Source organism: Anopheles coustani, chromosome 2, assembly GCF_943734705.1.
Source record: "Anopheles coustani chromosome 2, idAnoCousDA_361_x.2, whole genome shotgun sequence".
NCBI classification, from domain to species: Eukaryota; Metazoa; Arthropoda; class Insecta; order Diptera; family Culicidae; genus Anopheles; species Anopheles coustani.
The window spans coordinates 28,163,127-28,182,679 of record NC_071289.1 but is presented as its reverse complement, the minus strand read 5'-3'; the positions used below and the strand labels follow the sequence as shown (position 1 = coordinate 28,182,679).

Sequence of the window (19,553 nt, the reverse complement as noted above, 5' to 3'; positions counted from 1 at the left end):
CGTATGTCTAATCCGGTCTGCGTTTTCCGACCCGGGCAGCTTACTTGAGCTTAATGATGTTTTCCCCTTATCGCGTTTCGGCGATCGGTTAACTTTTGACGAGCCGGGAAGGCACAAACGGACCTGAATAGCAGCCGCTCCGAACTCGGTCCAAATTTTCCCGGCCGACGGTCCGAGAAGCACTCAGCCGCATAATTCGATGATCAGATTAGCCGCTCACAGACAACGCGCCGAGAGATCGATCCCAGCGCGGCCTGCGGAAGTGCTTTCACCCAGTGTGTCCTTACGTGGTGTCGTTCCGTGAGGGTGCGCCCAGGAGTGTGCCTTTACTCTCCCCCGGTCGGCCCAGGGACGGCGGGTAGATCAAACACATCGGTCCCGTCAAGGTGTGCTGGAGATAAACAAAGAAGCTATCATCCATCCGACAGGAAACAATGACGATTAAAAGGCGCAAGTCGTGAAGATGGGCCAAAATGCGAACCTGCCCCGACCTGATCCTGACGGAATGAGCTTGCAGTTCCTTCGCTTTCCCTCGCGTCGGGCGGGGGTAATTGTAGACCCGAAGAGCGGCACGGCGGGGCGAATGACGCAGTGTTAAGCGAGATTTATCAATGGGACATAAAGCTGCCTACTCAGCACCGAGAGAAGGCTCACGGTCATGAGGTAATTATCCTGGCCTACAATACAACAAGAAACGAGAACTGAACGGAGCAGAAAAGAAAAACACATCCTAGAGTGTATCGCTTTGTGGCACATTTCACAAATTGATACAGTTTTGCTGCGATGATCTGTCTTTCCGTTTCGATGAATGGGATCATTATTCTATAAAGGAAAGAAATCGCTCTCTATGAATGAACCATTCGATACAGATGATCCGCCAAAGCATCGATCTGTCAAGCATTATTGCAAAAAAAGGTTTCGCATCGTATGAAATGCTCGACTTGGTACCGAATTGTACTGAAAGCAGAGTATCCTTTAAAAAAAGTTCTTACATGATTTTTATTTTTTCTATAAAGAATACATCGATTGCATAGTTTATTGTTTCTATTCTTTTGAACAAAGTATTACGATGTATTGTTCCGTTACGAAATCTTTGTACTGTTTCTTTCATATTTTAAATTGGAAAATTTAAACTCTTCTAATCACGATGTTAAATGTCTTCTTTCTTACACAATAAACTAAAATAGTAAAATGAAACGAACATTTACTAAACAAAACATAATTCCAAAAGTACAATTGTCTTTTTTTTAGGAGCTAAAACATGCCATATTTGAAAATAAAACAGAAGAAAACCATACTACTTGACACTTATTTCTAAAGATTCTTTCGACTATACTAAAGCAACGTTGACAAGTAAAATGTATTAAAATACCAATTGAAACACATTTTAATCACCATAAAAACGCAGCCAAAGCTATTCAGTTTTATTGACTCACATTATTTCACTATCACGAATCAATTCTTTCGATTGGCGTTGCTCGTTTTGCATCTTATTAGCTTCCCTTCACTGAAAATTTCTTTACCATTGACATACGGACGATTAAAAAGTAAAGTATAACGCAACATATTTAAGTACGTTTGTGCCCGTCACCGGACCACCAGGTGTGCGCGAATCGACCAGACTTAACGTAAAACACAATCAAATAAATAACACTGCCCTTAGGATCTAGAATGAAATCATTCGCTAGTTGGAAAACGAGAGTGGATAAAAAAACACGAAATCTTACAGAGGTGATTGGCATTGGGATGAAGTTGCTCTTTTTTGTCCACTTCTCAGTCCCCCTTCAGATGACAGTTGTAGGCCTATGTCTTGCTAGTAAATCATACACATATACTGTACAGAGGGAAAACAGCACGTCCTGCGATGGATTGGCCAATCGGTGTGCGTACACCCAATCGAACATATAATACTGCTTGTCGTTTGTTTCACTTTCCACTAATGTGCCACCGTTACCGATGGGTTTAGCTAAACGAGGCCAGAATGGGGCCTGGTCCGGTGGAAAGGAAAAGCCACGGAGGCCGTTTTTAATTAGTGTGCCCCCGATGTGCGTCTGGCGGAACGTGAGCGGCATCTGGAAGCGCGGCCGTCTGGCGGTTCTTTGTCGGTGTTCAGTTGCACACGCTAATCCACTCTTCGATTTCACAATCGTCGCATTCCACAAAGCAGCACCAGTGAAACTTGCAGTTGCACCGGTCGATGCGCTTCTCGCGGATGAGATTGTAGCCCCGGCCGCAGCACATCGAGGCGCACCCTTCGCTTCCGCTGCTCGTCCGGTTGCAGCGCCGTCCGACCGTGCCTGAAGCGGTGAGGAAAATGCGTCAGTGAAGGAAAAGGAAAGGGAGGGAGTGTGACACACTTACCGGGAATGTCGGAAATCTGGTCGCGCTCGCAAAAGTTCGGTGATCTTTGGTAGTAGAAGAGCGCGTTCTCCAGCTTCCGGTTGGTGCCACCGGGTGACGCGGCGAGCGGTCGGCCTCCGGTCTGCGTCCCGCCCTCCGGCTTGTCGCCCCGCGGACGCCTCGGTGGACGACGGTTTTGCCGCGCGTGCTTTCGCTTCTTTGGCTTACGGTAGACGATCATCGGCGGCCCGTTGCCCAGGTTGGACTGGTCGACCAGGATCGCCCGGCGGTACTGCTGCTTGAGGACACGCCCGACCACGCGGAAGTCCGGCGCCGACTTCCAGCACGTCTTCAGCTGGCAGCTGCCCGACATGCCGTGGCACTTGCACCGTACCTGCATGTTGTTCGACACGGCCTGCAAGGAGAAGGCACAAGATTGGAGTTTTTCACCCAAATTTTCCACAACCCCACCACTTACCCGCCGGCCGGCGCGATTGTTGTGCAGATTGATCTGCGACTGGATGTCGGTGCCCTTTTCGCGCGAGTCCAGAAACAGCTCGGAAAACTCCACCCCGAACGCCATGTTGTGCGAGCAGCCGCCCCACTTCCAGCGGCTAGCCTGCTTCGCCCGCAGCTTGCGCAAGCTGTCGCCCTCCTCGAACACGCTGTTGCTCTCGGCAATGGCGTCCAGGAAGCGCAGCTTCTCCTTCTCCAGGCTCTCGCGCAGCGACTTCGACATGCCCTTCCGGTTGACGGACGGATCGCACCCGCACGATATCAGCCGACCCTGGGCGCACGCCCGGGCCACACTGTGCGTCACGCCGGCCGCGGCCACGGCATACGCGAATGCACTCTCTCGGTAGCCTGTGACGAGAAGAAAGAGAAAGAAAATAAAGAAATCAGAATTCCTAAGCGTAGATTACTTTTGTATCATCAAACAAACGATTAGAGAACCATTAATAGAGCCATGAAAACTTTGAGTAAATTAAATCGAGAAACCCCTATAATACTATTTTTATTAGACATTATCCGCTATACTCTATTATTAGAGCTTACAAGTCTATTTAGAGCGCACTTATTATTTTCCAGTCCAATTCATCAACTTCATTTCATTTTTTTATTTATATGATCTGAATTACATCGAAAATAATCCGCATCTACCTCTGTAAGGTACCACCTTCACTTAGCTCCCAACGTGCCTAGGATTATCTAGTTGAAAATTTATCAATTTCCTGATACATACAGTTCTTATTACCTCGATTTATTACCTTTCAAAATGCCTAAAATTACCATTAGCGAGAAATTTTATCGTAAATGAATTGAAAAGATAAAGCATTGGATATCGCTTTACGAAATAGTAAAAGGTGCTATGTCTTTCTTGCTCTTTAAACACATGTTTCTATCTAATCTTGTTACAAATTGGAAATCACTTTTACCAGCAAAGGTCCTATCAGAATGCAATCGATTTTTTTTTACCAAAAAATTATACAAGATGTCGAAAATTGAAAATAAAAATTTAAAGTTTGAAAATAATGAGTTGTTCCTTTGAAAAAATGAAAAAAAAACATGAAGAAAGACTTGTTCATACTGCCTGGATATATTTGCGAAAAACAATAATTGAATCGTATAATAGTTTTAATTTCATGGCACATGACGAAGGTTTTAAAATAAGAATTTGAAAAACAAATAAGAGAAAGAATAAAAAACAGAATGCCCAGCTTAGTACGATAATTTCGAAACTGTTCAAAATTGAACCGATAATGTGATTATTTTATGTCCCTTTTTGCTACTATTTTACTCCATCTGGAATTCTAAACGTTCTGTTTACCTATACGCAGTTTTCTCTTTTCATTGTCCTTTTCCTAACCAACCCGATTTGATCTGTTATGACTTATACAAATGTAAAACGCTCGTTAGCAAAACTTTTCGCACGCCTTTCGCAGACTCGCTCCTTCGCGTCGCGTTGCATCACATCCATTCCATTCCATTCATTCATTTCAGCTGCAGTTGCCGTTCGTGATCCTGATCGACGATCCGACGATCTTCAGAACGGCTCCAAAACCACGGTACTCCCCTCTCCCCGTCTTCCCTGGTCGGTCGTACAAGTGCCAAACTGGATGGACGTTTAAATGCGACCGAGCGACTTCTTTGGATCCAAACTTCTCCCGTGAGAGGCAGCAGGAAGCAACGTTGCTCCCTCCCCGGAGCATAAATCGGAAGAATCGTCTCCGGTGTCGTCGGAAAGAATTGGCAGCCCGCGCCCTGCGGTGGACAGACGGACAAGATGTCGCGCTGACTGGTCGGGAAAAGCTTGCAAGCGGACGAAGGAGCGGGAGAATAAAAGGGAGGGGTGGAAAAATCCGAAAACAATCAGCCAATAAATTTTATTTCATTTGTATGGAAATTAAATTGAAAACTGTTGCGCGACCGGGGCGATGCACGGTTCTGAGGCTGCTGCCGTTCGGTGGATGGTGATTTTTGAATTATTTATTACAACCTGCCAGCGGAGTTGAAGTTGATAGGAGGGAATTTGCACGCGCACACTGCCGGGATGCGGCCGAGCGAAGGTTCGAGATCGTTACGTCGATTCCAGCTCGACCGGATCAGAACGGATCTTCGTGCCCGAATCGCTGCCTCCGCTCGTTCGGCAAAGAGATTTCATGCAATCTGCAGCCGGCGATGGAAGTGCACGATTGATCGAGTCTAGTTTGCAGCCGGAGTGTCTAGGATTTACACCGTTGGTCAATCAAATTAATAACACCATCGCGGCTCGCAGTTGGGGTTTTTTTGATGACAGGCGGCAATGTGTCGTGGGCCTACCGCATCGCCTTACCCGGGTCCATATTGTATGATAAAGTTGCTCCCGAGTTAGAGATCGTAAAGAAGCAGCACCGTGGAGCCGTCACTTCCGACCTTTCCGCATTACGCTGCCTGATTGTAAATAAATGTCATTTTGTGTACAGTTTTGAATACGGAATCAGCGTGCATAAATAAGCGCACGCCAGCGGCCATAAAGCCGAACCGTCGATCGGTCGGATGATCCGACAACCACAGGATGCTGGACGTTCGAGTCAATCCGCAAACCGGAGCGAGTGGACGGTTTCTGCAGCATCCCCCAAATGCCCTCCGGAAAGGGCCCCCATCTCGACATGCCGGTGCGGAGAAATATCTGATTTGATTTGATCTGATCGTGTAGTTGGGTGAATTTATTCGCTTTGTTAGCGGAAAGTCACTTCGGCCGCATCGGGAGCATCACAATCGACCGGATAACTTTTGTTCCACGTCCACATTCCCGCCCGCCCCTGGCCCCTGGCCCCAGTGTCAAGTGTGCAGTGTTCTTACGATGTCCTTACTTTTATTTTATTTTTTCTTTTTCTATGTTGCTTTTACAATCATCCAGCAAGGGTCGTTTTTCCACGTCGACGGCGACGTGGCTTCTCAAGGTGAACAAAGAAAAGTCGGAGATTGGCGAACGGCAAAACCGGAGCGTTATTGACAGCAGCATCGCAATTTACCATCGCACGAGTGTTGACAATGAGCAATGAAAATGCTTCCAATGATAAGATGTACCATGGGATGATATTTCCATACCAATGTGCTTCGGAGTCGCCTGAACATTCTTCAAATAGTTTTACATAAAGTGAATTCAGTAAGAACATCCAACCAATTGTTTGAGAGTGCTTGTGTACGAAATAAACATGTTTTCAAAAAATAGTACAAAATAAATTTGGAGCTTGCAAAAATGATTCCTAAAAACATCAAAACTCAATAAAACAAGAAACCCCAACATTGATCACGTAGACAACGCTTTGGACAGCTTTCAATCGTATCGATCAGATTTGTTCCAATTCCCTTCCTAATATTTGCCTCACTCGTATTACAAGCAAGCGCAAATTGGCACCGCCAGTGCTTGTGCAAACATCGTTCCGACGCGTCCTGGAGGCTCAAACTACGACGCGGTCAACGCTAGGCAGTCATTATCGATGTGTTTTCAAACGGCAACTGCCCACCGGCAACATGGCGGCAAAGCGTTGGTCCCCACGGAACCGCTGCCATGTGTGAACGGCATCATAATGTCAAAAGCAAGCGGCCCGCACTCGAGATAGTTGTCCATGATTGAGTTTCCATCCAGCATCGCCAGCCCTTCGCTTATTTATTTGCTTCCCTTCGTCTCGCACCCGATCAACCCCCATTCCGTTGGGGACAACCGAGACCCCTTCGACTCGATTGCCCGCTGGTGAAAATGTAAAAATAATCGATCATATCTTGCGCCGAGGAGGGTCGTGGCTGAAATTGGCGTGATATTGGCAAACCCCACCGGACCGGGTGTCCGCACCACGTTCGGCCCATCATTAGCTGCCGGTGGGTGGAAAGGTGGATTATCGGCACCTACGGTCTAACGGTGGTCGTAACGGAGCGGAAAGCCCACCACGGAGCAAGGAGGAAAACCACCGCAAAACGGGAATCAATGAGCAGCAATCTAATCGCAAGCAACAGAAAAGAAATCAACGATCGGCGGATCATTCGTTCATTCGTTCATCCGGCGACGGCGCGCGGGGAGTTGAAGTCAATCAAGAAAATTATTATTGAATTTAATGATTCCGCTTAGAGCGCATTAAGCCCTCTAATCCTCCGGCATCCGAAGCGGGGTGGGTGGGGAATGTTGAGTTGCGCAGTGCAGCGAGAGGGACAGAGAGGGAGAAGGACCACCGGAAGCGATTCAATTAAATCGATATGGTTGCGATTGCAGGGAAAGGAATTTTTCTAATGTTTGTGCACAACATAGCCATATGCTGTCGGGAGGAAATTCGGGCTGGCTATCAGTGCATTTACCGGCCTTGCGAAAATCCCCGTTTCCAGTGAGGCCGCCGGGCTGTCGGTCGCAGTTGCACATTCGTGAAACATTCAATTACCGCATGTTAAAACAAACAGCGGGAGGCAAAATTGACCTCGATCAGTGTTACCGATGATGCAAAAAGACCTGGCCTATAAGTGATTTATTTCAGCTAATATTTTGTATTCATAGAAATTTTTCCATGAGGAAATCTTAAGTCATTTATTTTATCTTCATCACCAATTCAAGAATTTTGTTATTCGAAGTGAAACGCTTAGTTCAGTTTATCCTTCGTTTCTTTGTTGTAAATACTACAATAGGCTATAGTAGGCTTAGATATACACTACACCAATAAAATCAGTACACAGCAGGCTAAAACAGAAACGAAAGCCATTTGCTTTGTGAGGAATAATTATTTTAGAAAAGTAAAACTGAGCTATTATTCTATGCACTTATTTTGTTGTAATTTGGACACGATACGAGTTTGGGTTCCCGAGATATGTTCAACATTGTGAAGCAGCACCTTTAAAACGCTGAAAAAAGTGAGTACCTACATAGCATAATCGTTTCGTCATGTTTTGTATCGTATTTTGCTTTCGCTTTATTTTTGTGGTTTTTAGAGTTTTATGACATAAAATGTGAACATTTTACAAAACAAATTACTTTTGTTTCAGTTTTAGCTGTGTACTGACTTTATTAGTGTAGTGTAGTTTATTCTTTCTGAACTCTGAACTAGTGATGGAGAACTTCGTAATGGATTTGCAAATCCACACCGACTCCATATTCCTAAAACCCCATCCGAATGCGAGAGAATACTAGATTCGACTCCGGTTGAACGTTGACTGTTATAGCACGATTTTGTTTTTGAGTCAGTTTCGTGTGAAAGAATAGTTTCTAAAACAGGGCAAATAATATAAATAACCTAGTGACTTAATCGGCAAACAAGGCAAAAGGTAAAGCAAATGCTGTTTGTACAGGATAATTATTCGACATAGAAAAGGAAAAGCATTTATTGATTTCACTCGTATAAGATGTAGAATTCAAGAAATGAATTATTTATGCCTGCCCTATACTCCCCCCATCCATGCCGTTACTTAATCTAATTTCAATAAAAGCAAGAACTTTTAATAACCAGCGTCAAACATTCCCTAACACTGGTTGAATAAAACAGATCTCTATCGTTTACTTCCAACAAAACAGAAACCAACTTTCTTGTTATCTTCCGGTGCTCCCTTTCTGCACGTGAACAGCACAATTTCCCTTTTTCCCGAGCATTCTGCTGACGCTGACAGATGGCTGTATTAGCCACTGGAGAATGTTTGACATCACATCGAAACCCGAGTGGAATTGTCTGTGTGGGATGTGGGAAGTCAATATTGTATCATCACCCCCCTCCGTCGCCTTGCACCACACCGTCATCGTCGTCCGCGTCGTCAACATCAAAGGAAGTGGCCCCACTGTGCCGCTGCGAAACTTCAAACCCTCCTTCGCCCTGCACCCAAACCGCGGCGATATGCATCGAATTCGGGTAAGTACATTCAAATGTATGCAGCACCGTCTGCATCAGTGCATAAGTGTACCTTCCGCAACAAGATGCGCCACTTGCGCCACTAACCGCACACGACCACAATCGCTCGACGAGGCGCACGGGTATTGTTTTGTGGGTGGCACTTTTATTTTTACTTTTCGATGGAAAACGAAAGGGTTTTGTACGATTAATTCGGTGAACACATCTTCCGAAGGGCATGCGGAAGCGGTTGCTACATTTAGTTCCCTCGGTTCCGTCCAGTGACGCCTGTCATGCTGATTCATTTCAACCGACCGATTAAAGGCAATGGGGTGGTTTGTTACAACACGCCTGTTAAAACGATCGCTTTGACGGATGACGCGGTGACGACCGCGAGTTGATCGATGGATCGATCGAACGATCGATCGGTCAATGCAAAGGAGACAAACTGCATAAATTGGCATACACCGCATCGCCGCAACCGAGACCGAGGCCGGTTGAAATGTCACCACACTCCACTCGCCCACCGGTCGCCTTTACTTCTCTGGCCGGGGCTCGGTTCCGGTGGAGGGAAGTCGACGCAAACAAGCGTGACAACATAAACAACCAATTGCAGTGGCGGCCGCAACCCGGTTCGCTTCGACCCGGCCGAGATTGACGACTCGATGATTTCGTATCCGAAACGGATCCGGTGGCTACACTTTGACATATGTATATGTCATGACAAATTATGTTCTTCGCGTGTCGAAATTTGCCTTCAAGCGCGCGCGCGCACGGCGGAAGGAGTTCCGCAAACCTTCGCAACGTTGACGTGTCATTTACATACATGTGCGGGGGAAGGGTGGGGGACCTCGGGGTCGAGGGGTGGAATGAAATTTACATCAATTTATATTTCGATTTTGATGTTTCATTTCGCCCATCCATCCATCCATCCAGCGTTCTTTCTTGGACTCCGTCTCCTCGGAACTGCTCGGTTCCACGGAGTACCACTCCAACGCATGGTGTGTGTGTGTGTGGCTGTGTGTTTCGCTGGAGTTGGTTCGAGTTGTCAACCGAGCAGGCTTTGTCCGCCAGCTTGAAGGATTGATTGCCCGCGCCCTCACCACCGACGAGGGCGAATGAGATGCACCGACCGAGATCCTTTCGCGGAGATCGAGATCCTAAGAAGCCTCGTAGCACGCCAGCATGCCCAGACGTTGACGGACCACGGATGGACGGTTGACAATTGAATGGGGAAGTTTCCGCCAGCTTAAAGAGCACCAGTCAATCAGCCCAAAAGGCTGACGAGTGCGCCCTTTGTGACGAAAGCGTTCTCCGGGAGGGAAAGTGTTCCACCAGCGATCCGGTTCGTGGCGAAAAGTGACAGTATATATATGTGTGTGTGTGTGAGTCGAAGGGAATTTGAAACATTCTGCACAACGTTTAACGTCACGGTAACAACCTAAGGAGCGGCTCATTTTCGCCTCCTGCATGCGTCCAGCGGAGTCTAATAGAGACAGCTAAAAACTCAATTATCTTGTCAAAGGAAGGAAGGATGGGAAAAAGATATGTCGTTCCATTCCCTCTACCGAATGAAGTTGCGTCGTCGGTGTCATCCTACACGAGAATATCCGCCTTCGAACACCCAGAAACACCTCCGGGTGGAAGCCGCCCAGGCCGGCAGAAAGGTCCGGACAAGCTGAACGAATTCGGGGTTGTTTCGATACATGTCCATCTTTGTCATCGTCGACAAGCGCGATACAGGCTATGTTAATTAGCTACCTAGCTCTGGAATGTCATCGCCGGCCGGCCCTCACCTAAAGCCTACCTCCCGCGAGGAAAAGCGTAGCGTTTCTTAGCGCTTACAAAAGCGACACCTCATCATGGGCAGAACATTTAATTTACCATAAATTTTCCAATTTTTATGTTCAAACTCCGAATCCCGCTTGCCGCAAGGAGTGAAGCAAGCGGAAGAGGACAGTTTTGACGTTCCTTTTTTTCTTTGTCCAGCATGACACAAAATTCTAGAGTGGAGGAAAATGCAGCGGAAGAACCCAAAAATGGTAGCATTAGACAAAATTATGACCCATAAGCGCATCCGACACGCTCTCGGTTTGTCGTCCCATGTTCGGGTGACGTCGTGTGCGTTCCCCGGGCCCTAGGACAACCCACGGTTGGGAAGATGAGACCCTTTCCTATGGTAGACTCACCTCGTTTCAGCATGCTCGATGTGTGCGGATTGCGGCTGCGGGTGCTGAGCGAGGAACAGTTCCACCGGTGCCACTGGAACTGATACTGACACTCGCGGACGCCCAGCTCCAGCCCCTCGATGGCCGCCGCCGTGACGTCACTCGCCCGATAGCACAGCTCCAGCTGGTCCCGGGTCAGGCCAGGGACCGTACGACACGTCGCCCGGACATCCGGCAGGCTGTGGACCCTGTGGAAGAGGCGAAAAGCACGCACGCTCTGTTTAGTGTCCAAGACCGATTAAGGCTCATATTTACACACGTTTCACGCAACACACACACACACACACACACGTAAACACACGCTCGCGCCCGGGCACACTCCTCGAGATGCGTCTCCGTTTGTGGTGAAAATCTCGGGCCGCGAAATGGCTGCTAATTTGGGATCGTTAACTTAATGGGAGCCAATTAATACGTGGCAGATAAATTATGCATCCCGTGCGCTTGAGCTGCCCGAAGTCCAAGGAGTGGCATCACCACTTTTCCTTCCCGTTTATTCTGTCTCGTGGTTTGCCCCGAAACCCGGGCCATGTCCGTGTCAGAAGTCGGCTGACGGCCACCTGAGCCAATGATCCACTTCTCCCAAAGAGGTTGCAGCTTTTTTGTGTGCTCCTTCTTGGTTTATTTTATTAACAGCGAAACACTACGCATCAGTTTGTGGACGGGATTGCACATTTGCCTGCCGAGGGTCATTAATAAGTGACCCACCCCGAGTGCATGTTTTCGATGAGGTGAAATCGGTTCTTTTTTTTTCGTTTCCGACCCAGCTCCCCTGGGTCAACAATCGGAGCAAAACAAAAAAAAAGGATGCTGCACCGGGTTTCGGGGTGGGAATTAATTTCTTCAATTAGCAACCACCGATGCGAGCCGGGTGTGCAGCGAGTGCATTAATCCGGGCCTAATTGGTGTCACCGGGTGAGTTATGAGTCAATCGTGTGCGGAACAGTGACTCTCCGAGCTATTGGCTGCCTTCTGTTTCGGCTGCGGTTCCTGCCAAACTTGTGGTAGCGAAGCACGGGAGAAAACTATTTCGCATTGGAATATTTGCAAACCATCGGAATCTGCTGCCAATTCGTTGGCGATGAATACTTGTCCCAGGTTGAATATTTAACTCTTCTCATGCATCCTCATGTTCTCTCTGGACCAAGGAGGTTTGCAAGCCAGACATAAAAAAGAGCAAACTATGAAGACAAACATTCATATCGGTTATTAATGGCGAACCAAATCGGACGACGTGCGGAGTGGCCAATTTCAAAGAAATGCTTTCATGGCCAGACATGATTCCATTCCCACCGGGTTTACACCGACCTGAGCAAAGGACGACGTCCAGTTGATCCTGGGAAACGGAAAGGACTCCGTTCCTGCGATCGGTGACATTCATCATAATTGCTCTCGCTGACATGACTCCGCCGCTAGATTCCGACCTTGCCAGTTGACAGTTCTGGCGGTCGCGAGAGTTTTTGTTTTCCTTTCCCAGGAAGATGCCGCGAGACGCGTCACAAAACTGCAACTGTTGGGGTGGACCCGGGTAGTAGGTAAATATGAGCACCTACTGAATCCCGATGGACAATCCCCTTAATGGTATTTCTCCATCCCACCAAATGACGTTCGAAGGAAGCGAACCACAATCAGCTTCGTCGACGCTTTGTTGACCGATCCCGTACTAACGAATGCGGCTGTGGTCGGTCGTGAGAACTTTTCAAGATATTTCCATCCCCCACCGGCTCCGTTCCGTTCGCTCTTGCAGATCTTGAGCAGCGGCTTCAGGGGGGCATCTTCTGCCCCTTGCTGGAGAAGGCAAGCTAAGTCGAAGGGGACGCCAATAAAACCAAATACTCCACATTCCGGCCCGCTCGGAGCAACGAAGGTTGTGGAAGGCTACCCCTAGACCTCGGAACGCCTTTGGAGGCTTTCCCAATTCTTGGCGTATTTAGAACAAAGTTCCACACGGTCGATCGCAGGACGATCTGATCCGGTTGGGACTAGATTGTAGAAAAGCATCCAATCCAATGGCGAATGGAACCGGGAGGTGGAAAAATAGAGTTATTTCAAAAACTCTACCAGTGGAGTCCTCCAGCAAGAGATCCCGTTGAGAAAAATGGTTGCCGTTCGGTCGCAGGAGTGTATAAATACTAGGACGAGTGAGTCCAAGCCCTCCGCATCTTGGTGGAGATCACGATGGCTTCGGCGATGGGATGGGTAAGATTCCAAATTCCAAACTCACTCCACTCGTGGAAAGCTCGACTTGGAACCCGAGGTCCAATTAGTCATCTCGCCACTCAAACGCACAGCGCATTCCTTGCACTCGTTTTGCCTCGACAGCGAGGACGACTGCCGAGGACTGTTTTGTACTCCCCAACTCAGCCAAAGCCAATGACTTCCGAGGGCCGAGATGGCCGCTATTTTATTTATTTGCTTTTCTTTTCCCTCGCTTACCATTTATTTCTTGTCTCCCGAGCGATTAAATGCGTTAAACCAGTGGAAAATAATCACTCCATTAAGGAATGTACGGCCGGACCGAGCGCGAAGGGTAAAATAAAACTGTGGCATCCAGTGCGTGGCCCTTGGGCATCGGGTAGCCAGGTTCCCAGTTGCATCGCCGATGGTCGATAGGAAGGCGAAGGTGGTAGCGATGAAACTTTATACTAATTTGCGGCCACTTGCGGAATTACGACGACTTTGGGGTCAAGCGGGTAGAGCGGGCGGTTCGGTAGAATCGCGGGAAAAGGGTCATCCTTCGTGGTCAAGAAAAATTCCAACTATTCGGCTGGCAGTTTAGAGAATCAAGATCAACAAAGTACGCGTATTCCCTTCGAGCAGGGAGCTTTTCCTCCTCCTCATGAGACCAACTTTCTTTAACTGTTTTTGTTTTTTAAATAAATTACCCACGTAGAAATGTTCTCGGGTTTTCGTCGGTCAACTGATGGTTAGTGGCTTCAGTTTTCCCGCGCAAAAAAGCGGGCCATCAACCGAACATTCTACGCAGCGATTGTTGGGTGTGTGCAACATGCATTCCGTTCTGCGCCTTTGCACGAGGAGAGGAAGAGCAAACATTTTGGGAGAACAAAATTTGTAACGCATGGGAACAAGCTTGGAACAGATTTCTCAAATAATTCTCGTGCAGAGTTCCCAGGCGCAAGACTGAGGATTTTTTTTGTTGGGAATTTCGAAAGGATATAGTCAGGGCTTTTCCTCCACAAGTGTAAAATGTGAATGTTTAAAGACGAAAAGAAAAGGCTGTTAAAACGGCGCAAACTTCATTGGAAGCTTTGTTTTTGGCGTAATTAAATCATGTTCTTCAAAAGCGCCATTAGTCTACCGAAACGTGGAGCAGACGCAGCAGGAGTAGAAACGCCAGAGGATTGGAATGAGCTGGCTCCCAAAATTATGAATGACCAGATAAAGACTGTGTGCCGTCGACACGACCCAAGTCGAAGTCAAGCGTTCAATCGCTCGAAATGATCCACTTCCGAACTGGTTTCTAGAGCTTAGGACACCCGTACGTCTCGGCGACGATTAAGTGGCACGTAAAGACATGAGCAGCTCAAACATACATACACACGCACAGAGTCAAGCATAAAGACACGCTGAGTGGAAAAAAAAAACAAATTTGGTACGGCCAGTATCGAATATCCGAGGGTTTGAAGATTGTAGATCGCCCTCGATTGATGTCATTAATCCCTTCGGATCACTGCCAAAAACGGTTCATTGCCATCGTCATCATCGTCAGTTTGTCGTTGTCGTTTATCTCGATCTCCCGATCTTGATACTCGCCGGCTGTGTCGGGATTGTCCAGAGAACCCAGGGCCCCGCCGCTTCCAGCCCATCCGACCCTCTCGTTCCACCGGAGCGAGATCACTATCGAAGCCAACGGAGGATGCTGTCACAATACGATGCAATTCGGCAGCGCGATTCCGTTCCGCAAAGGGCCACACAGCTCGGTGGGTCCGGAAAAGTGACCGTGGCGGTTGCATTCGGTTCGCATCCGGTTGAGGATTGTGAATGGATCGTGGAAAACGTCCTTCTAATCGCCTAAACGCATCGTTTCGAGCTTGCCAAAGGATGGGATCTGCTGCAGGACGCGCTGTGCGCTAGAGGACGTGCAGTGCGTGTTTGTAGCTGGGTGTTGCAGGGTGCATCAGTTTCCCATCCCTTATCGCACCCTATCAAGCTTCCTCTGTTTGCACACTGCGTTGTTTGCCAGCGCCGGGTTATCGCGCCGGGTCCATCTTATGGGAACCGAACTGGGCCAACGTGCAGCTCATTCGTTTCTCGTTTCGCAAGAAGCAAAGTTTGTTGGCGCAAATTTCTCATCCGGTAGACAACTGACATGCCATACATCTTTCACTTCCGTCAAAGTAGATGCTGCTAGTGCTATTTTGTGTGTTTGTTTGTTCCTTTTCATTCCCTTAGCTTCTTCCGTTGTGGATCTTGAAATATCCGAGCACGAGTGCAGCGTAATGTGCATATTTGTATTCATCTCAGCCATTGCGTTTATCGGATCATATTTTGCGTTACATGAAGGTTAAACGAAACGAGCCAACTTCTCCCCGGCGACGAAGACATCACGCTTGTCGACATCTCGAGACGCATCTATCAGAAGCAGCTTCCGCCGATGCATCAACACTGCACTTTAGATTACTCTTATTGCTAGTTTGCTCATGTTTGCTCATGCCATGCGCTCTACTACCCCTTTGCGAGCCCCGATTTCATACGATTGCACCACGCTTGATGGCAAATGTTTTATAGTCTGCATAAAGTTGATTTACGGCCGATTTGCGTGGTGGTTGTGGCTCCGGAGGGAAACCTCCTTGCTGGCACGCAGCATGCAGCCAAGGATTTTGTTTTTGTGCTCGCGCCACCATTGCTTAGCGCTCCGTTTTTGGCAACCGTCCAGCAAGCTGATAAATCTTGATTAATGTGCCCCAGGAAAGACGGGCAAACGTGCAGCATGCCTCCAGCGCTTAGCGCCAGGTATTTTTTGGCGCGTTTATCTTCTGTAGCTCCTCCGAGGGCGTGCATTGAACTTAGAATTAGTTTTACTTTCCGTCTCCAGCAGCAGCGAGTCGAAATCCGGCGGTTTTGGGCATGCCCAACATGGGAAAGCAAAGTTAAGTCACGTCCGCAACCAAATCGGGTCAGCGGTTCAAGCTGTACAAGGAGCCGCGTAGTTGCATTGCAGCATAGGTCATTTTAATCAGTTAGATACGTCAAATTTGCAGTTTTCATTTTTCTCCCTAATGTTTGGATCAAAACCAGCTTCAAAATCATTACATCATACGGTTGATTTGATTGGCGTGCATTGTTTGCAACTATACTCTAATTCGTGTGTTAAACAATGTGCTTCATTTTGGAAATTTAAATTGACCCTTTCATAACGAATTTGACACGTTGTAATGTTTTAATCCTAGTACTAAAAAGTCGTTGCCCGATAACTCCATTCCAAATAAATAAAGCTAAACAATTGGTATCACACGAAAATAATCGCATAATTTGATGACGGAATCTTAGCGTAAAAATGAACAAATTCTTTAACAAAAGGAAACAAAAATAAAACATGAGCGTGACTTTCCTCGTTGAAAGGCATAGTTTAAAAGTTTTTACTAATTTAATAGGTCTAGTGTAAAAACTAGTTAACAGGATCTCTAGCAAATCGTTGTTTTCTTTCTTCTTCTTCTTCTTCTTTTTCTCGAAACTCTGCTTTCCCATGTGAATGTTTCTGTTTACATTAACACACATGTTTTTTATTTTAAATTTGTCATTAACTTTACGTTTTTTACTATGGTTGACAACTAGCACCAGACATTTTTAAATCATAAAACTTTGTTATAGTATTTTCCATAATTACAAACGACATAAAACACCTTAAATAAAATTTGTCATATCGCACGTTTTTCATCTAAAACCACATTTTTTGTTAATTCCTTCATCTTGTTCTCTTCAGCACTATCCTTACCTTCGCAGAGCAGCCAAAAGCAGCCCCAAACACAAAAACGTCCCAACTCCTGCTCCCGCTTCCCACCTCCAACTTTTCCTCATTGCTTCGGCCGGCCACTGGAAGAGACAGTGTCCTTCGGTGCCGTACGGTTCACGAAAGGATACACCCGATGCACGGTTCGTATGCAGTTCAGCGATTTCAACGCGATCACTTGCTCAATCCATTGCGTGCCAGTTCCGATCGACCAGTCACTGTTCAGTTGCATCTCGCGAAAGGACACTCAACCGTTTGTTGTGCGTGCGTATCCTGCCCCACCTGTCCACGCCCCTCCCGAACGATGGCACTCAAATTCCTCACCTCTCCACTGACCGGAGAGTGGCTCAAATGGGGATCACTTTGCACAACACTAGCACTCACCAGCAATTGAATTGTTTGTTTTTTGGGGAAATTCCTTTGGACCCCAAGGAATGCACTGCTCCGCGGCGCAGAGAGCGCTGTGTGCCGAGCCGGAAGCTGAAGTGTCAACTGAAAATGCGTCCGACGACAGTATCGCTCACAGGCGCACGGGATGCGTGTTCGTACATTCACACTTCGGTCGGTAATTCGATTCAGCTTCGCTCGATCTTCACACGGTGTCGTAACGGGCCCTTTCGGTAGCGGCTCGAGATGTGTCGATTTGCGACCCTCCGCATCGCTTCTGGTGCGAGCCTTCCCAAGCGCGCTGCCCAGATGTCTTCTCCGATGGCCAAAGATGGCCAAAACGTGTTGGCTGAACGCGCTCTGACCACCGCTGATCCCCGGGGTTCCTCCGATTGGTCGAAATCTCGGCCCGTCTTTGACACCCCCCGGTCGGCGAGGCTGATGTGGTGTTGCGGACGATGCTGCGCAGCGTAGGACCGATCTTCACGGGCTGGAACTCACGCGTCCTCGCTCTTGCTCGCACTCGCTGACAGTTTCGGGGTTCGATCACGGTTCCCTTTGCCGTTTCGGGTTCGTTTTTTCCTCCAGCTTGCCGGAATATCGGACCCCTCGACGTCTTTACGGGGTTTTTCTATCGATTAGATGCGTTGCTGGCCAGCAGACAAATGTGCTATTTCCTTCCCGAGCCGGCTTTGCCTTGGGATTCGATGAGGAATTTCGGTAACAAATTCCTTCGATCCGGCTGGGACGTAATTTTATTCATTCGTTCACACACTGGTGCCAGAGTTTATAACAAATGAAGGTCATTAATTTTAAAACAGACGAGTGGTTTTTATCAGTTTTTAAAATTGTCACAAACGATGCAGAATTTTGGGACCCTTTTCTTGATGGATCTGATGGTTATTACTTTCGTTGAAAATATCTTTTAAATATTGTTTCACTCCGTTTTGGTAATAACTTCCACTAAGTAATTCACTCCCTGTCCACCACGTGCCACACACTTCCGCTGTAATCTTCCTTTTCCTCTTTCTTGCAAAAACACGACACACGCAAGAAGAAAAACTCGATCCCAGAAACCTCCGCCGTTCGCCGATTCGCCCGAGTTTTCCTTCCGAGCAGCCGTCAAGACTCCTGCGTGTCAGTCCGCGCGCGCGAAATGAAACTCTAGTTCTCTAGCTCGCGCGATCCCGCCGGCCCGGATGGAGCTTTCCGGAGCTTCGAGCTCGAGCGATGGAGCGTGCGCGCGCGCGCGCTTGGTGCCGCTTTCACGCGCGTTCGCTGAGTGCCCTCCCCCCGAAAACAAAAAACGGGTCACCGTGTAGCAATAGACACCAACACACACGAGCGCACGAACGCCCCGAGCTCACGTGGAGCTCACGGTGGGACGACGCGAGATGACGGTGTTCATTCGCCCGATCGTCGGAGGGGCCATGGAGCGTGGGGGGAGGGGATGCTAGGGATGTGGGGATAGCAAAGGAATTTGGAATTGGATTTAGCGGGTTTTGGGTTTTTTTGTTTGGTAAGATGCTGCCCCGCTGTCCACCGTTTTATTCCGTCTTTCGGAGGCGATGAGTTGTTGATGAGATTTTCAGCCAACCGTTGATGACTAAGTCCGCCTCGCTTTTGGAAGGCGTTAAGTTGTCTTCTCTGAACAACAGTGTTTCTTTTCCCTACCCCGAAGACAGCCTTGACAGCCAGTGGTGGAAAATTCACCGCAGCCAAACCGCTGGATGACTTGGACTTGCCAAAGCGGTCGGCACACTGACGAAATGTAGTCAGCCACCAGCAAACGAACCAGGCCGCACAACTGCACACCAACACGCACACGTGGAACCCGTCAGAAGGAGCGGCTTCCTCGCCGCAGAATCGCAGGACGACAACTGAATGAGCGCGTAAATCTCGCCCCGTACACGACCGATTTTTCTGTGTCTTTCGGCACTGATTTTGACATGGCGTTCCCGGCCTCCGCCATGGCCTTGCGCCCCGGGATCTTTCCCCCGGTCCACCGGGGCCCCCGGGTATTGTACTTCAACTAGAACACAATGCACACACCACACACAGACACATACATGTGCGCACGCGAGACGGTGGTGACACAATAAAAAAAAACAATCATCGCTTCCCGACAGCGGTTTGCGCACTCGTGGCCGCTGCGCAAAGTTTTCCAGCGGGGTTTCCAATGATAATTCCCCGCTTGATATGTACGCGGTTAAAGGGTCCTTGTTGGCATGTTTTTTTTCCACCATGCGTTCCGGATGGGTTGCGCCGTTGTGTGTCCTCGGGATCGGG

General features: G+C 48.0%; 1 protein-coding gene across 1 annotated transcript; it reads right to left on the bottom strand.

Moving 5' to 3' along the window:
• Positions 1-2,109: 2,109 nt before the first annotated feature.
• Positions 2,110-12,287, bottom strand: LOC131264174 (protein Wnt-10a). Its single transcript, XM_058266461.1, has 6 exons — positions 12,215-12,287; positions 11,835-11,904; positions 10,871-11,097; positions 2,819-3,204; positions 2,362-2,755; positions 2,110-2,297 (listed from the first exon to the last, which is right to left on the bottom strand). Exons 1-6 carry the CDS (start codon positions 12,285-12,287, stop codon positions 2,110-2,112), a joined length of 1,338 nt encoding a protein of 445 aa, XP_058122444.1.
• Positions 12,288-19,553: the final 7,266 nt, after the last annotated feature.